The sequence below is a fragment of the Ischnura elegans genome, chromosome X (assembly GCF_921293095.1).
Source record: "Ischnura elegans chromosome X, ioIscEleg1.1, whole genome shotgun sequence".
NCBI lineage: Eukaryota > Metazoa > Arthropoda > Insecta > Odonata > Coenagrionidae > Ischnura > Ischnura elegans.
The window spans coordinates 94,638,332-94,655,784 of NC_060259.1; the positions used below are offsets into that span (position 1 = coordinate 94,638,332).

The 17,453-nt window shown below is 39.8% G+C and overlaps 1 protein-coding gene across 2 annotated transcripts in view; it reads right to left on the reverse strand.

Annotated features, from left to right (window-relative positions):
• Nucleotides 1-17,453, reverse strand: part of LOC124171008 (glycine receptor subunit alpha-2-like) — a 96,522-nt gene that overhangs the window by 67,034 nt on the left and 12,035 nt on the right. For both annotated transcript variants that reach the window (XM_046550132.1, XM_046550131.1), the window contains exon 4: nucleotides 10,111-11,055. In XM_046550132.1, coding sequence (XP_046406088.1) covers nucleotides 10,111-11,055 — 945 coding nt within the window. The remainder of the gene's footprint in view (nucleotides 1-10,110; nucleotides 11,056-17,453) is intronic.

Below are 17,453 nucleotides of genomic sequence, written 5' to 3' on the forward strand. Positions count from 1 at the left end.
TTCTTCGCGGACGCCCACTCCAATTTCGCATTTTGTGCCTCAACGGTGGCAGATACGCCCAAATGCACGAAAGTTTTGTTTTGAATGGACAGGAGCTCGGCAAAATCTCTAGGGAATTGCCGTGAAATATTTAATTTTTCGATTTTCGGCCCTCGGTCAAATGCCATTTATTTATTTTCGACCCCCCATAAATGGCATTTGAGCGAGGGTCAGGGGTTCACCTAGAGGTCTCAAAATTTTTTCAACGTTTTCCGGTGTTTTATATTTGAAAATCTGACATTAGTGTTTTCCCAAACGAAGAATTTTAAGTTGTGTCACAAGAAAATGTTTAAAAAGGTATACCATAAACCCTGAAATTTTCAACTAGGTCAACGAAGTTTTCAACTTGTAAGTCGCCGCAAAAAATACAAAATACGACCGATTGAGGAGTGAGCATCTCTCTTGAAAAATTTTCCCAGATCTTTTAAACAAAATTGGAGTCAACTGCGACTAAATAATAAAGGTTCTTCGATAGAACTTTAAGAAGCTTACGTAAGATAGCGCAGAATATCCATTAATTATATTCGAGTATGGTCTATAATGTAGACCATACTTTCATATAATTCATGAATAAACAACAATTTTGGTCAATATCGCATTTTATTTTTTTCATGAGGTTTAATGGTATCATCTGTGCTAATTTCCCTGTGGCGAGGAATTCAATGGCAACATTATCATAAAAGATTAAGATATTGCCGCAACTGAATTCAGTATTCCTCTGATTTATTTTTGAAAATAGGGTTGTTTCCTATTATTTTTTTATTGCCTAAATCGAAAGGTTATTACTCCTAGAGTACGTATACCACGCTTTTAGATTTTTAAATGACGATATCTATTTTTCGCGATTAAATGAAGAGTGAAAATTTTCAAACGCGCGAAAACGCGGCGGCTAAGTATGAATGCTGGGAAAACCCCGTGTGACGTCATTCTGGTTCCCGCTGCCGCAAGTGAGGTGACCTTGGGGCGAGGCTCTGACCGCTGATACGACGCAGGATGCTAGCAGGTAGCAGAGTACCCTGATAGCTGGTAGCGCTTGGCTTAAATAGGAATTATTAATACCTTATCAAACGAAGAAAATTTTCCGACCTTAGCTAGTTTTAATAGGTGATTTATTAAGACATGTTTCCCTGAGCTCTGAGTCTCATGCATGCATTGGTAATGTCACATGATGTAAAACTCCTATCTACTCGTATAGAAACTAGGTCCCTGTGACGTCACGTGGAGTGGCATCGTATGGGCGCCAATCTAGCATTTTTCAAATGAGGATAAAATTGGCCCTTGCCATTCGTCTAAAGCGGTATTTCTAAAACCAAATAATTTGTATATTATGAATACACTAATGGTGGGAGAATCGCAAACAATTCCTTTCGTTTTTTTTTGATGAAGGAAACTACCCTATTATTGTTTTGCGTTTTATGTTCACTCTACAGCTTGACATGTTACAAACGTACACAATACCATGTCAGTCCCTGACGCTTTACATCAATTTATGACTGTAAAGACTTCAATCTCTTGCTAAAATTCATTATCTCTTAAAACCAAACTAAACCACGAAGAGTAATGTCCACAATTGTCCACTGAGGGTCCTGTCTCCGATTAAATACATTCTGAGTACTCGGAGGACGGTTACAGCAGATGCATTAATAAGGAGCTCAATGAGCAGAAATGAATATTGCACAGAGCATCGGAGGCATATTGCAGAGAAAAAAACAGAATGGTCTTAATGAAGAGCATGCTGAACAGAAGCCGTTCACACGCATTCATGTTGATTATGATTTCCTCATTCGCCTTCCTCATTGACTTCTAGCTTCCTTCGATATTAGTTGCTGCCAAAACATACCGCCATGCGCCCTATATGTGTTGTTTACATCTTCGGTAATTTGTGGCTATGCTAAGACAATATAGTCAGTTGAAGTGCTGACACCTTTTGAACAGACAGCATAATAAATTTAAGCTCCCATAAAACATGCTTGTCTGACATTTAGCCACTGATAGAACGTTTAAAGCCATACTTAATGAGGAGTTTCACAAAAGTACAGGATGTGAAGGGAATGGCAAAGGATAATTTAGGAGAACTGGAAAATCGCAATGACTGGACAAGCTTGGACGTGAAGGAGCCATATATGTTGGCAATCTGGGCTTGATCCAAGATACATGATGAAATTTTTTATAACAATGCAGTTGAATAATTTTAAAAAGAGCTGCTAAAATAAAGTTAAATGAAGTTAATAATGATGATATTATATCTCGCAATTTAATTAGAAAAGACTCCCTTGGCCCTACCCCTCTCACTTCCCCTCCCCCAACAGCGAAACCCTCCGAGAGTGTCCGGGCTCTCGCGACATCTCATCCGCATACATAAAGTGAACAGAATATAGACCAGCCGAAAGGTGTTGAGCGCCATTGAGTAAATTTTGATGTGTGAAAATGTACTGAGTGAGTAATGCGAGTGAGTAATGTAATTTAAGTGAGTGATTCCAAGAATAATTCCCATTAATACGTGTAACTCGAAAAAAATAATGAATGGAACTAAACACATGCCTTCTACAAGAGCGGTACAATAGGTCATGCTCCATAATCAATTGCGTTCTAAATGCTGGATCGCGTAACATGCCATGGAAGCGTGAATAAATCGTACTCGCTGAATGGTTTACATATTCATAAACCAAATAAATTACTTTAACTTGATTACTTTATATTAATTTAAATATAATTATATATAAACAATTAAAATACATATTAAATAAAATATTTTCTATTGATTTAAGTTGCTTGAAAACAATTTAAAAATATCTAAAAGCCACTTCAGCAAAAGCAGAAAAAGGCATCACCACTAATTATAAAGCATTCTTTTGATAACAAATATGTAATGAGTAATGGATACTGTTTTGATTCTTTCACTGACTCTAGCTGTCAGTTGCATGAAAGAGGTAAGACTCTTTGAATTTCCCAATTCAAATGATGAGAATGTTGTCTTCCCTGGAGTGATTGCATGGAATTTGCTTAGCATTGCAAATGATGTACAGTAGCTTAATATTTCCGCGAAAATGTTTCCAATAAGGCTTGCCATTCGATTTGCAGATTGTCGTCGAGCAGAAAAACAAAAGCATCTTCACCATTGGCTTTCAATCACATGATGGCATGAAACATCAAAACGTAGGTCATATACACTAAATCCATGTGGAATTATTGGCTTCTACACTTCAGACGCAATGAAAGGAGCTTAGCGCTAAGGACTTTTCATTTTCGGTGCTGAACTTTTTGAGTCTCATAGTGCAAAGGCAGATTTTACTTGGCATAATAAGAAATTACCATTGTAATTTGTTTTTAAAATACAATTTTCTCCATCATTCCGTATTTGAAAAAAAATTTTCTCCAGTAATTTGTATTTTTGATCTAAAATACATTTGAAATGTATTTTCCAAAATTTTCAAGTAGCTGTGAATAAATGTGCCCGCCGCGAAGAATCAATAATATGGAAAGGAGTGGCACAAGGTTGTCCTTCGCCCCTTCTAATTATCAATGCTTTCGTCGAAAAAATCAATGAAGCCAGAGCAGGGATGCCGACTTACAAAAAATATTGGGGGGCCCCAAACCGGGGATCTTGCCCCGGGAAATTTTATAAGCAGTGAGATTTTAGTTTTTTTAAGCATTTTAGAAGAGTCATATTATCAACAGTAGAACCCTGATAACTCTAATCTCGATATCTGCACACTCCGGGGAAAATCAACAAGCCTGACACATGTTTCTCTCACGCCCAAAACGAATTTTTGAGGGAGCTCGCCCCCCCCCCCCCCCACGCCCCATGGATTCGGCGCCACTGAGCCAGAGAGAGAGAGTGCCAAGAATAAACTTCATGACGAGAGCGATGAAAAATTTAGCATACCGCAGTTTGCCGATGGCACAGTATTTATACCAAAAACTTGAAGATGCGAATGAGTTCTATTCTGGGTAGCCGAGTGAGCAGAATACTATCTGTATCGTAAAAGACCCCTTGCCTGATCGACTGAATCACTCACTCACAGATGAATACAAATTCGCGCCTACTTCCAGACTAGATGGAGCGTGACACTTTTCACGGAGTTACGGGAAGGTAAAATGAGGAGTGGCAGGGAATGCATGAAACGACCGAATCCACCCCCAAACTCAGAGCGACAAAATCGGAATAAAAACCCAGGAACTATGCTCAACATTCCAGGAAAAGAGCTCTCGAAATCTTAAAAATTATATACTCATTTATACTATCATTCTTTTTTTTACTCTCAATAGTTACTCATTTATTTTCAAATATTAGGGATTGAAGCACTTCCACTGAAATTATTATACTTATCGGAAAGAAATTCTGTGAGGATTTCTTGCTGTTATCATTAGTTATACACAGAGGTGAAATTTCTTTAATACTTGAAAACTATTTTGAAATGTCGCAAGCAAGAAACGACTGCCGGAATCCCATGTAATAATCCTATCTCCTACCTAGAGGAATAAAGGAGTGGAACGACCTACCAGAAGTTATTTTTAAGAACTTCCCCAAAAATTTTTAGGAATAAGTGTTGATCATTTATTGGTTAATTACATAGTGGTTTATTAGGGAGTGTTTGAAATTGGGTTAATTGGGTCAATGTTCATTTGTTGGTTGTATGATATTAGAATTTATGCATTATTTTTTACTACATGCGTCTCTTATGTTTCTTAATTCGTTATTAGATAGGTAGATTGTTATTCATGTGTGTAAATCTAATGCTTCCACCAGACAATAGCATACTTGCAGCAATTTGTAATAATTCTACAAAAGAAGCTACTCCACACCTTGAAATTGTACTGCCTGCTGTGCGCACACACGTAAATTACATATTCTTCACGCTGCTTTACATACTGCTTGTCACACTGAAATAACATTTCCTCTGTATTTTGAAATGACTTTACTGTTTTTCGTACAAGAACACATTTAACCAATCAATTTCAATCGCTTGTAAGGTTAACTGAGACTAATATATTATCATTGAGTGTTTTAGGACATTTTATAGTAAATATCACATGATTCTAAATAAAATTACATGAATACACTCATAAAACTAAAGATAATTTTTTTTTTCATGAATAAATGTTGGCTTGAAACGAAAAATTCCATTCTACCTTCTCAAGAGCTAAATACGTCCATAATAAAAGACAGGGGCGCAGCGAAGAATTAAGGCTAGGGGGGGGTTTAGGCGCAACTAATACTTTGGGGTGTGGGGGTATTGCATACCCGCCAGGGTAAGTGGGAGGTGCGGCCCTCCTTTAGAAAAAATTGTAAGATAAATAGCCCCCCCCTCGCTGCGCCACTGACAAAAGACAAATAAGCTTTCGCCAAACCAGGCAAAACTAAAGAATTTCATTTCTGACACGGACTGGCCACCTTGTCACTATTTCAAAGATCACTATGTCATCGTTAATGGCGATGTGGAGTCGAGAGAGAAGGATAGCAGGAAGCCATTTAAAAGAGCTAGGCCGAAAACAGATACCGCAAATCCTCTTAACTTAGGATAAATGCAATGCTAACACGATAACGCATGAATTTATGGAAAAAAATACATTCAATAACTGTGAAATATACATGGGAGAACATATTCGCATATTTGGTTAGTGTTTGCTTTGCTATGCCAAGCACTGGACTCAATTGGATCTTACACTCACGCCCGAGAAGGTTATGCATTCGAAGAATTTGGACGATGGGATGGAAAGATACGTTACGACAAAAAAGTCTTCCCCATTCAGTCATTGTCTCGCAGGTGTAAATCAAGAAAACACGACAGTTTCCGCCAAATTTTCATGAGTTGGAGTATTCATTTAATAGAAGAACCTTTCACAAAGGAACAAATCGCCCTCAAGAGTGTAAGCGACAATGAACTGAGCGAAACTTGTGCACCAGGCCCAGACCAAAGATGACGCCCGGCATGAGCTCGTTACGTCATCGACTTATCAGCGAAAGGATTATGGGCGTCGATTTTTCGCCAAGAATTGTTTGAGAAGTAATAGACGCGAAAGTACGCGATGCTATACTCTATACTATGCTATATTCTTTGTGAATTGAAGATCCGCATTTTTATGCCGCTTTTTATGGCGATATTTCCGTAACCACAAAAAAGTTTAGATATATATTGACAAAAACTGATATGATGCTCGATATTCATATTAATCACGTTAAAAAACAAACTCGTCCTAAAAAAACGTTATTAGTCATTAAAGCTTCATTGGCATCCTGAAACTTCTTCTTAGCGAGAAAAATATAATGGATATAAATTTTCCAGTCGAAATAAACAACAAGTCAAAAATTATCATCGGATTTAGCCAATTAGATCCATAAAAAATGCGATTTTGCATTACGTTTGATATTCTCAACCTTTTTGCATTTTCCGGACACTGCCATATTAATAATAATAATAATTTAATAATTAATAATTTTATTTACTCCAACATTTTGATTTTACAGCTGAATAACAATTTTGTGTCCGTTATACTTGCAAGCTAAGACATTGTCATTTCCTTCAGTATAGTTGAAATTTGCGACCATTACTCCCATTGCCAGGCTGCATCTTACATGATATACTCGTAAAACCCTATGAACCAATGACAGAACCATCCGCCGTACGATGGAATTTATTACGACTTTAAGTGCGTGAAGAAGAATTGAGTTTCCGTTCACAACTCCAAAAAAAAGTACTCATGCAGCGAAAATTTTATCCGATACTGCGGTAATTTAATGTTGGCATCCTTAAATATTATTTATTTTTGTCCGCAGTAATTGCAAGCTAAGACATTGTCACTTCCTTTAGTATAGATGAAATTTGCGACCATTAATCAAATTGTCAGGCTGCATCTTACATGACATGGGACTTACGTGAGGAATGCAATGGATAGAAACATTGACGGAAAAGTCCCCACAGGAATAGGACATCCCAAGAGATAAATAGGTTGGACAGATGAAGTTGGTCACGAGGGCAAGAAGATGAAGGGACAAAACCGTACCTTGGGAGAGGAAGAAGAGGAGGGACGAATGATGCTAATCTTCGGATAGCAGTACTATGCAAGTACACTCGTTACAATCCACTCAGCTTGGCGGTGAAACAGAATTTGGTGAGTCCGCATGCAAGGGTGATGGGTTGAGGGGCGTGGGCTGGTGCCTTGCTGTTCACTGGGGTTCGACTAAGCCGAGTAGAACGATCGTTAAACCCCTGATTTTAAGGCCCATAAAAATAGAAAGCCTGTAATAGGGTGGTTTCCTAACATTTTTTTATTGCCTAAATAGATTATTACTCCTGGAGTGCGCATTTCACGCTCTTAGATTTTCGAATGACGATATCTATTTTTCGCGATTAAACGAAAAGTGAAAATTTTCAAGCGCACGAAAACGCGACGGCTAAGTAGGAATGATGGGAAAACTCCGTGTGACGTATTTCTGGTTCCAGATGTCGGCGTGTGAGTGACCCTGGAGCGAGGCTTGAGCGCTGATACGACGCAGGCTGCTAGCAGGTAGCTGAGTACCCTGCTAGCAGGTAGCGCTTGGCTTAAATAAGGATTATTAATACCTTATCAAACGAAGGAAAATTTCCGAACTTACTTAGGTAATTTTAATGGGTGATTATTAAGAGATGTTTCCCTGAGCTCTGTTCCTCATGCATGCAGTTCTAATCTCAGACGATCTAAAACTCCTATCCTCTCGTGTAGAAACTAGGTCCCTGTGACGTCACATGGAGTGGAATCGCATGGGCGCCAATCTGGCCTTTTTCAAATGAGGTTAAAATTGACCGTTGCCATTTGTCTAAACTGGGATTTCTAAAACCAAATAATAAACTGGGATTTCTAAAACCAAATAATTTGTATATTATGAATACACTAATGGTGGGTAAGGAATCGCAATCAATGCATTTCGTTATCTTTGATGAAGTAAACTACCCTATTCACCCCTATTAGCTACGGTCTCACCAAATTCCTTGAAGCCGCCATCCAAGCAATTTTAACTTTTTCGGAAACAACCGCAAATATCCCACCGGTGAACATGAATAAAGTCATCCGCAACTACCCTCCAAACGCTCTGAATTTGGAAAAATAATTCTCTTTGATCAGGGATTGATCTGGGAACCCCAGAATTCACGTTGAGTACTTCAAACATGTGCTTAAAATGCTTGACGTACACAGACCATGAAAAGCTACGGATTCGGAGGATCTCGGCTTTAGTCCTGCACATGGCACATGAATTCTCCTCGGCGAAATTATCACACTTCAACGATGGATGACACCTAAACTCTACGAGATATAATCAAAGCTTGAAGCCTTCTTTGGAGCGGCTGATTGTCTTCTGCCGGATTAGGCTCGCGTTGAGTCAACCAAGGCCGAAATAGGTCAGCCAATTGTGGGTTGGACATGATTGACTCCGAGCACTTGAGCAGTAGCGTGGTCGTAAGAAATAAGTCATTATTTTGCAATTTGAAATCGATAGCTGCTGCGGAAACCTCCCGACTATGACTTTCTCACTAACATAAGATGCCTTTGCGTAAAATTCAGTCCTTACTTCCACAGGCTCGCATTCTTTTATCTTAAGAGATTATATTCATCTTGACCTTCCCACCATGCCCTGGAACTTTTAAAAATTGTCAACTTAAAGTGGATGCTAATAGTATGTAGGTTATTAATAGTTATAATAAGTACACCAAGGCAGAAGGAATATAATAGTTATAATAAATACACCTAGGAATAAATACACATTTTTGTTCATATCCTATCCACAATATGTTATGTCCTTCAATAATGATGATGACTAATATCTTGAGCTTAGAGTAGACCTATATGTCTATCTAATGGTAAACGTTAACTAATTTACCAAATTAATATTCATTTTTTTAATATATTAAGGTAGGCACTGAATTTTTGTATTATTTGCAAAGAGGTCATAAATAAATGAATGGTTTTCTCATTTGCTTGTTGCTTGTTTGCCATCGCAGAAGTGAGCATCAAACCATTCAACCCATGGGTCTGACCAGTGATGACCGTGGGTCAAAATGTATAACTGGACCGCACCTAACAGAAGGAAAGGGCCACACAGTCCCATGAGTCTGAGGGAAATTATTCTAGCTGTAATGCTAATTTCAAAAGCAGCAGTACTCAGATAAGGCGGTCAAACATTTCGAACGAATTACCGAAATTAGTGGGAAAGGAAGGAAAAGTTACTCACACAAAAAAATGACACAAGTAGGCGAGGTTTCCCCGAAGAATTTTTGAGGGTGTAAACGTTCGGGCTAACCTGGCCTAATCCCAAAACCATAGCTATGCCGATGCCAACCTACCACGCTGAGAGGGCAAGTTGGATATAGATGAATTGGTCATGCAGGTTCACTGCTGAGGTATAAAGATTTCGGTTTTGAAATAAAATATCAAGGAGTAGACGCAGGGAATTATTTTCGGTCGACATAATCAAAATATTTTAAGTTGCTTAAAAAAAACTTTGAAACTGTTTGCAACCAGCCATGGTTTTCCCAGAATTAATCCTGCGCCTAAATTTAGCTTATCTAAAGTTAAATTACGGGATTCACTGACCTGATACAACGCGTCACACCATTGAGAAATACTGGATGAACGTAAGTCTCAATTGAATCTGCCACATCATTGTTATGAAAGAAACATAAATTAGCCCCTATAAATTTCGCATGCTAACAAATCACAGTGATGCAACTATATGAACATGAAAGTAACTGGTGAATTAGTTTTTTATGTATCAATTCAAGCAGTATTAAAAAATGAAACAGCAAATGAAGTATTTGTTAAATAGTCAGCTGTGAATATAAATTTTTCAAAGGGACTTCATATTTCATCGTAACATTTGCGCAATTTTTCATTATTCCACAGGCGAAATCAAATCACGACCAACTAACCAGAGAACTGGCGAGAGGGGAGCGAAATTGCCTCGCACAATGCCTGTCAATTCATTATTAAGAGCTCCCATCGCGAGGTGAATGGCGCTTCGCCCCATTTGCTTCCCGGGGGGGCCCTCAAGGACTTCCCGCGAGAAATATCATTAAGAGAGAGATAGCCACTCACAAATCCGCCGTTGAGGCCTCCTTCTTCTTGGGCGGCTCCACAAAGTGGATTTCGATGAAACGATTCTTGCTTCTCTCTCGCTCGCAGAACATGGTTAGCAGGTGATCCAGCTGCTTGTGGACGGGTAAAGACTTGACCAGCGGGGATATTGTCGGCATCGCGAACACGGCTGTGCTGCCATCTTCCTGGAGTTTTACGAATTTCGTGTTGTACACATCGAGGAGGCTGGGATTGTTTTGCATTTTCTGCATCTGCTCGAGAACCATGTACAAATTATCCAACCCGGAACATAATTTACGCCGTTTATGACAATACTCGAGCACTGCATTTCGGAAATTTCGAATCCCGGGCAGCGTCCCAGGGGCGGTGCTACTTTCACTTCTCGAGCTAACAAACACTGACACATTTCCCAGCTGTTCCACCATCTTGTCCACCACTTTGATCGCGTGCTGGACCAAATGCTCCGGGTCACCGTGACTCCAATCCTGCACCACGATGTTCACTACAATTTGCACTATGGGGCCCCGCGAGTACAGGATCTCCGTCTCCAAGACCGACTCCAGATTTCGCGCATCCGTGCCATTCAGGCGCTTACTGATGGCACACTTGCGGAACCGATCGCGACTGTTGCTAGTGACTAGGTTACCGAGCAGGAGGAGGTTACGGTAGTAGAGGTCGGATTGGTTGGCGGAGGGCTCGACGACGGCGGCGGCGGCGGCAGCCGAGGGTGATGTCAAGCACTGGCCGGCGCAAAGCGAGAGGCGGGGCTGGTAGCGGCGGGCGGCGTGGCTGGGCTTCTTCCTCATGGACGCTCGCCGCCTGGGGTGTCTCGTGGCCGGTGTGAGAGCCGACGAGGCAATCGAAGAAGCTACGGCCGATACGGACTGACTGATGGCGTCCTCAGCGTTTCGCGGGACAGCAGACAGACTAGAGGAATGGCATGCCCTGTAGAAGAGCATTCAAAGGTTTTGGGCAGATATGAAAGCAACTTTCCCTTCTTGTCAACACATTCTTAGAGGACCATCAGAAAGATGGAGCCTCAGTTAACATGCACATTTAACACTATGCATTCCGAGTGAGTTCCGCAAAGAGAAAACAGAATGTCTAGTTGGTGCTGATGGCAAAAGTGAACTTGCGAACCTCAACTTTGTCATGATTTTACCCTTCAAATAGTGTTTAAGTATGACCTCATGCTACATTTTGCGTCTGTGTGAGGATAAGTGGCCCAAGCACAAAACACAAAAAACAGTATTCTACTGGCCATTTAAAAAAATAAAAAATGTTGAGTGTGCAAATTAAATTTTATACATGTAGCATAATTATAATTGCAAGGCAAAAGCTTCTCACAGGAGTATTTAGTAAAGAGGAAGGTGAATGGATAAACAATTGAAACTTCGAAAGGCAGATCCAAAGGTACATGGAGGACAAGCGACGGTGATAGATGGGTTGCATATTCCGGTGGTGCGATATGAATAGGTAGTGTTTTCTTTAGATACAACTACGGCTCCTATTGAGAGTTTGTTTCTACAGCTGGTTTCCATGCCTTTCTTATTCATCGCCATTCTTATACTCATTCTCTTATAAGCTTCATTAAAGCTTACGCATGCGAGCGAGGAAAATATATTTAATACGTTATTTTTGACCCCTTTTATTCAAAAGCTCTTTCAGCACGTGGGGCACTGTTTCCTATGCTTATATTTTGATTGTATAGCGTCAAGTTCAGAATTATACGATGCCTTGTAGTTTTAAGAACCTGTGACCAACCCTACACGAACGAAGCGAAACAGAAAGAGAATGAGGAACATAAATTGAATGAAGAATGAATGTAGGGTGACAGCTTGGTAACCGCAGTTCTTTTCGTATTGGCTAATTTGTACCAGCTGGATTCGCAATGATGATTATCATCCAAAATTGACGATGTTGAATTTGACCAGTATTTCCGTTCTATATTCATTCAAAAATCCATCCGTAAGAACTTGTAGCCATAATATTTCCAAGTTCCTTAAATCAGGGGATCTGGGGTGATTGGGGGTCCTCGGCTAGGGCTCAAAGATGGGGCCCTACGTACCAGGGGGGATTCGGGGACTCACCCTCCGAAAATTTTAGTAAATTGCCTGCCCAGAAATGGGCTCTTATTCTGGCTCTTAAAAAAACTATTTAAAAGTTAAGGAAAAATAGCAATTTCGTAATAAAAAATACTATGAAAAGTGAGAATTTAACATCTTATAAAATTTAATAATGTATTATGGCTATATCATTTAATGAGTGAATTGACTCCATGATACTGCACTAAAATCTTAAAAAATACCTCAAAAATAACCTTTCCGAATAACCCTTCCAAAATATTATCAACTTCTTTTTATTCTTCAGACGGCTTTCTTAATTTTTTACATATTCCCTTTTAAATGGGTATGTTGTAAATAAATTGAATGAAGACTAATGAAAATGCATAATTTTATAGTCGAAAAAAACTTACGTTCAAGCAACCTGAGTCATTTTTATGACACCTTTCACATACGCTTTACTATAGACACGACCGTTTTGAGGGCCCCTTAAGCCCGGGGCCCTCGGCGATGGGCGACCAGCCGACCAGGCCAGACCGCCCCTGGTTTAAATTCAAACTTAATCGCAACGCTCTTATCACTTTCCGCCCCTCCTCCGTACCTTTCCCCTTCTTGCTCGTGGAGGACTCTGAACGATAACAAACTACGAAGCATCAAGGCGACAACGTCAGCTTGGCCCTCCTCCGCCAGGAACAATCGAAGGGAGGAAGTAGTAATTACACGGCTAAGGAGATGTCACTGCCCTTTGACTCATGTCTTTCTCATCACCGAAGAGAAACAAGCTCTTCAGTGAGATGAGTGCAGGTGTCCCTTAAGTATTCCACATATCCTTACAGTGTGTGATAAATATCGTGACGAGCGGATACGGTTCAATATAGGGGGGGACCTTGAATCCCTTCTAGGAGACCACGCAACTAATTTGAAGAATGTAATATTATTTCTCAAGGAAAGTGGTCTGTTTATCAAAATATAAAAGTTCCTACTTATTTAATGCAAATAAATTACGCATGTACGACCCTTTGAATAAACGATATGAATCAAATGACTGAACAATGATGCAGAATGACCTAGCCGTCGACGCACCCGAACACTCAATGCTACTAATTCTTGCTCGAGCACAAACGTCATTTTCAACATAACAATAATGCAGGAAGCAATAATACAGAGCATCCCCCGTTCAATTGATCACTATGGTAGCATTTGTTGAGATTTAGATATGGTTCTCCCAATGTCTCTCAAACAGCCCTCGTCCAGAGCGCCATGGACAAAATATAGCCCTTTGGAGAATATGCATGCCTTCATACCCAAGGCCAAGTATTCAGCCCACCCTTGAACAAGGTATTCTTCATTTTCCAATGCAATAAAAAGGTAACACTAACCAAATTTTCAACGTTAGAATTTTTAAACCGGTAAAATCATGAATGTGTCTGGTATTACTGCATCATTTGCTTCAAGAGTGTTTAATAACATGAAAGATCCACAGAAAATATTGCCCCAGCAGTGTCTGCAGAACAGTATTTGGAGTTGGCTGGCGCTGAAGAGAGTACGCGAACGGAATACGATACTATGACTCCGACTGGTCGCTGCGCACGTGAGCGCCTTTCCCCCTTTCGTCTTTCACCAAGTCCGAGAAATCCTTTCATTTCAGCATTCAAGAATGAAAAATCGATCCATCCCCTTGGTCGAGAAACGTGGCATTTGGAGCGTTCCCTCAAAACAAGTTTCTATTTCATGGAGCAAAATTTCCACGGGTTTCAATGTGAGGCTTCCAGCATCGATCTCGCTCGCAGTTGTACGCTTTCAGGGTAGCGCATTTTAAACACCCATTTTTTCCCCTCCCTCACTCGGCCACTGATGAATTCCATTGGACACAGGAGCCGTTCGTATTCTGATGCATTTATGTGGATATAACCAAGGCTGAGAAGCGGGGAAATGGCGCAATAACAGATAGCAGAAAAAATAACGCTGTGAAAATATGAGAGCCTGAGAAGTTGATCAAATGACTACTATGAATATAATATACTTAACCACAGCTTAAGTTACTACGCATACCTTTCCGTCACGTGCTCACAAAACAATTTTGCTGTGGTAGGGCTTTGGTGCGCCATGAAGAATCGTATTCAATACAGGGTTTTCAACCTGATGCCGCAAAAATAACCTTTTAAAGGGCTGCATTGCATTAAATTTCGATGCTGATTGATTGCAACTGTCGAAGTAAAAACCGTCCATGAATTTCTGTAACAGTACCTATATGATAAGGGAGTTCAGATACATCAAAAGAAGTGAATACTGTTGAAAAGAAATACTTTGCATATTTCACGCACAAATGTGACACAACCGTTTTCGCCGCGGTGCGATACCCTGTGGTCTCACCACGACAACTGGTCGCACATAATGACGTCAGTGAAAGTTAAACATTTTTTTAATTCCAAAATGACACAATTTTACGAAGTCACTCCGCAAACTATTGACTTTGAAGTAAATAGTCACTTCAGATTACCCTGTAAATGTGATATAGCTGTTGGTTGCGTGTGTATAGTCTCTACCATCACTATAGTCGGCAAGGAATATGGCTGGTCAGAAACTCAAATACAGTTATTTTAAAATACGTATTTGTAATACTTTTGTAATTTGTATTTGGTATTTAAAATACACGACCTGCATTTATCTTGTGTTTTGCATTTAAAATACCGATTTTCTGTATTTTCCAATTCTTAAATAAATAATTTATTTCTAAAATACACTTTTGTAGTCTCATGCTTTAAAGATTACTTTGTTTTCATTAGAATCGTTTTCTACATGTTTGCAACAATCTATTACGTGTCAATACTGATTATATATTTTTTAAGATCTCTTAGTTTCCATATAAATGTAAATTTTAAAAAGTATTTAAAATACCATTTTGTAGTTCGTTTTTCGATTACCCAAGTCAAAGGTATTTTGCATTTTTCATTTCAAATACATTTGGAGCAGTGTTTTGTATTTCAAATACTCCTCGGCCTGTATTTTGCCCAGCCCTGGGAAGGAATACGTATGGCTCAAAGAATAGAGCCACAGAGCTCGCACTAGTTGCTCGTGGAGGTATTCCTAACTATTTACAAATTAATATTCAAAAAGTTTAGTAACGAGTGCCGATTTGCATGTGAATTCTATGAAGACCTCACTCCTACAATACCTTCCAAAATTAATCAAAAAGAAATACACTTTATTTCATTTATCATAACGAATGCATATCGCTTTACAATAAAATCAATTCAGAAAGCGACACATTTCAAATTCCAAGAGTTTCCGATACGTAAAATAGCCGAAAATCAAGACCATTTCCCCATCTCGACCCCTATGTTTTTGTCCCAGAATGGAAAACGTTTGAACATGCTGCATTTTCAATGTTTGCAAGTTTTTTTGCGAATGAACTGCGATAGTTTTGAGGCGCTTAGAGAGAAGGTAAATCCCCCCCATAACTTAGTTGAAGTTTTGCTCATTGAAACGAACCAAGCTCTCTCCATTATAAGTACAAATCGTGACATGTAGCTGAATTAAGTAAACATCCTCATAGTGTTCGTGGAATTGGTGCTCGTGTCATCTCACCGTAGCGCAAGCTCCAACATCGATAGAGAGGTTCCTGGAAGCAGTGGCCAGAAAGCTACCACGAAGAACTTTTTCCCTAGAAATTATTCTCTGAAGTGTGAGAAAAAGAGGAATTTATTGGTGCCTGAGGCACAATCTAGCAATAACGAAAACTCTAGATTATTTCGAGGTAACTCACATCTTAGATTCGGTTGAAAGCAATACAAAGCGCAAAGTTTTCTGTTACTAAATATTTACGAAGATAGGAAAATCAGAAATCCAATTACGGCGAGAACATATCTCAGAAAACGGTTTTCCGACTGACTTGGCAATCATCTGCGGTGGAAGAATAGGTTGTGATCAACCGAGGACTAGATTAAGAGTCTCTGGAGTGAATGATGTTAAGTAGGTGAGGGAGTAAAGCGTGTTGGCCATTGGCCCTTGGCGTCCTTGATGCCGTAGATGACTCCCAAGTCCATCGAAAAACGACTTTCGGAGATGCTCATTTCTCCACCTTTTATCGACCATCGGATTTTCTCGCCTTCTGACATTTCCAAGTAAAACCTTTAGTGGTTAATCTTATTTATAACACCATATTTTACAGTCGTCCCATTTCGCGAGAAATCCCACGATAGGGTTGGATGCGCTCATGAGGGAAGAGGGGGAAAGTGTCTGAATAGGATAGGACTACTGCTACCACGAATATTACAAAAGAGGATCCTCAAGTTGGCCTCTAAATGTGTTGCTACCCACCGCGCATTTTAATGGGTTTACAAAAGTCGCCACTGGCGTCGCTGATGGACAAATTGATCCCACTCTCGCGGGGAAATAAGGTATAATTATGGATGTGAACCGAAATTTACACCCATGATGATATGATTTATTTAATTTAAAGCTCTTCAATGACATGCCTTGCATTTTAAAAGACCATACTGCAAAATAATCGAAAAAGTGGATCGCATTGCAGTCATCACCGCGCCGTGGACATGTATTAATGCGACTGAAGTGGCAACAGAAATCATCTTTGCATGGGATGGAATTGGGCCTCCCCTCTGCATTCCCCTTGACCACTCCCACTACCACTGTACCTTGTTTTCACTGCGCTCATCGGACGCTGGTCATCCCAAAATATGACCACCTTCTGTGACGGAGACGAAAGTTTCGCTCTGGGAGCAATAAAAAATAAGAGCTATTTGCGGATGTTGCGTTGATATTGACCCAGATTAAAACGGGAATGTCCGAAAGCACGTGATCCCTCGCCAAAACATGACGGAGAAGTTCGCTGATTTGCTCACTCCGTCGAAAGCGTTGGTTTTCATTTTTTAGTATTCTGACTGAACGCTTCAATCACATTAAATTTAACTCCATTCGTATCAAAATTTCAAAAAAATATTTTCTTTGAGTTTTGAATGAAAAATTGAACTTAATATTCCACATAAATATTTATGTGGAAAAACAAGGTTCAATTTTTCATTCATTATGAGTAAATTCCACAAAGTGACGCCTCAAACCATCAACTTCTTTGAGTGTCTACTTGATAAATTCTAAATCCACACCTCCCCTCCGTCCTCCTGAGCTGTATTGTATTGCGCGTTCCAATGTTGGTCTCCGTTTTACGCGAGTGTGCCAGCCACCTTGAGCGCTCTTACATTTGAGGCTCCAGTACGGCGGGCTGAATATCGCAGGGCAAAGTGACCGCGCTTCCAATCGCTA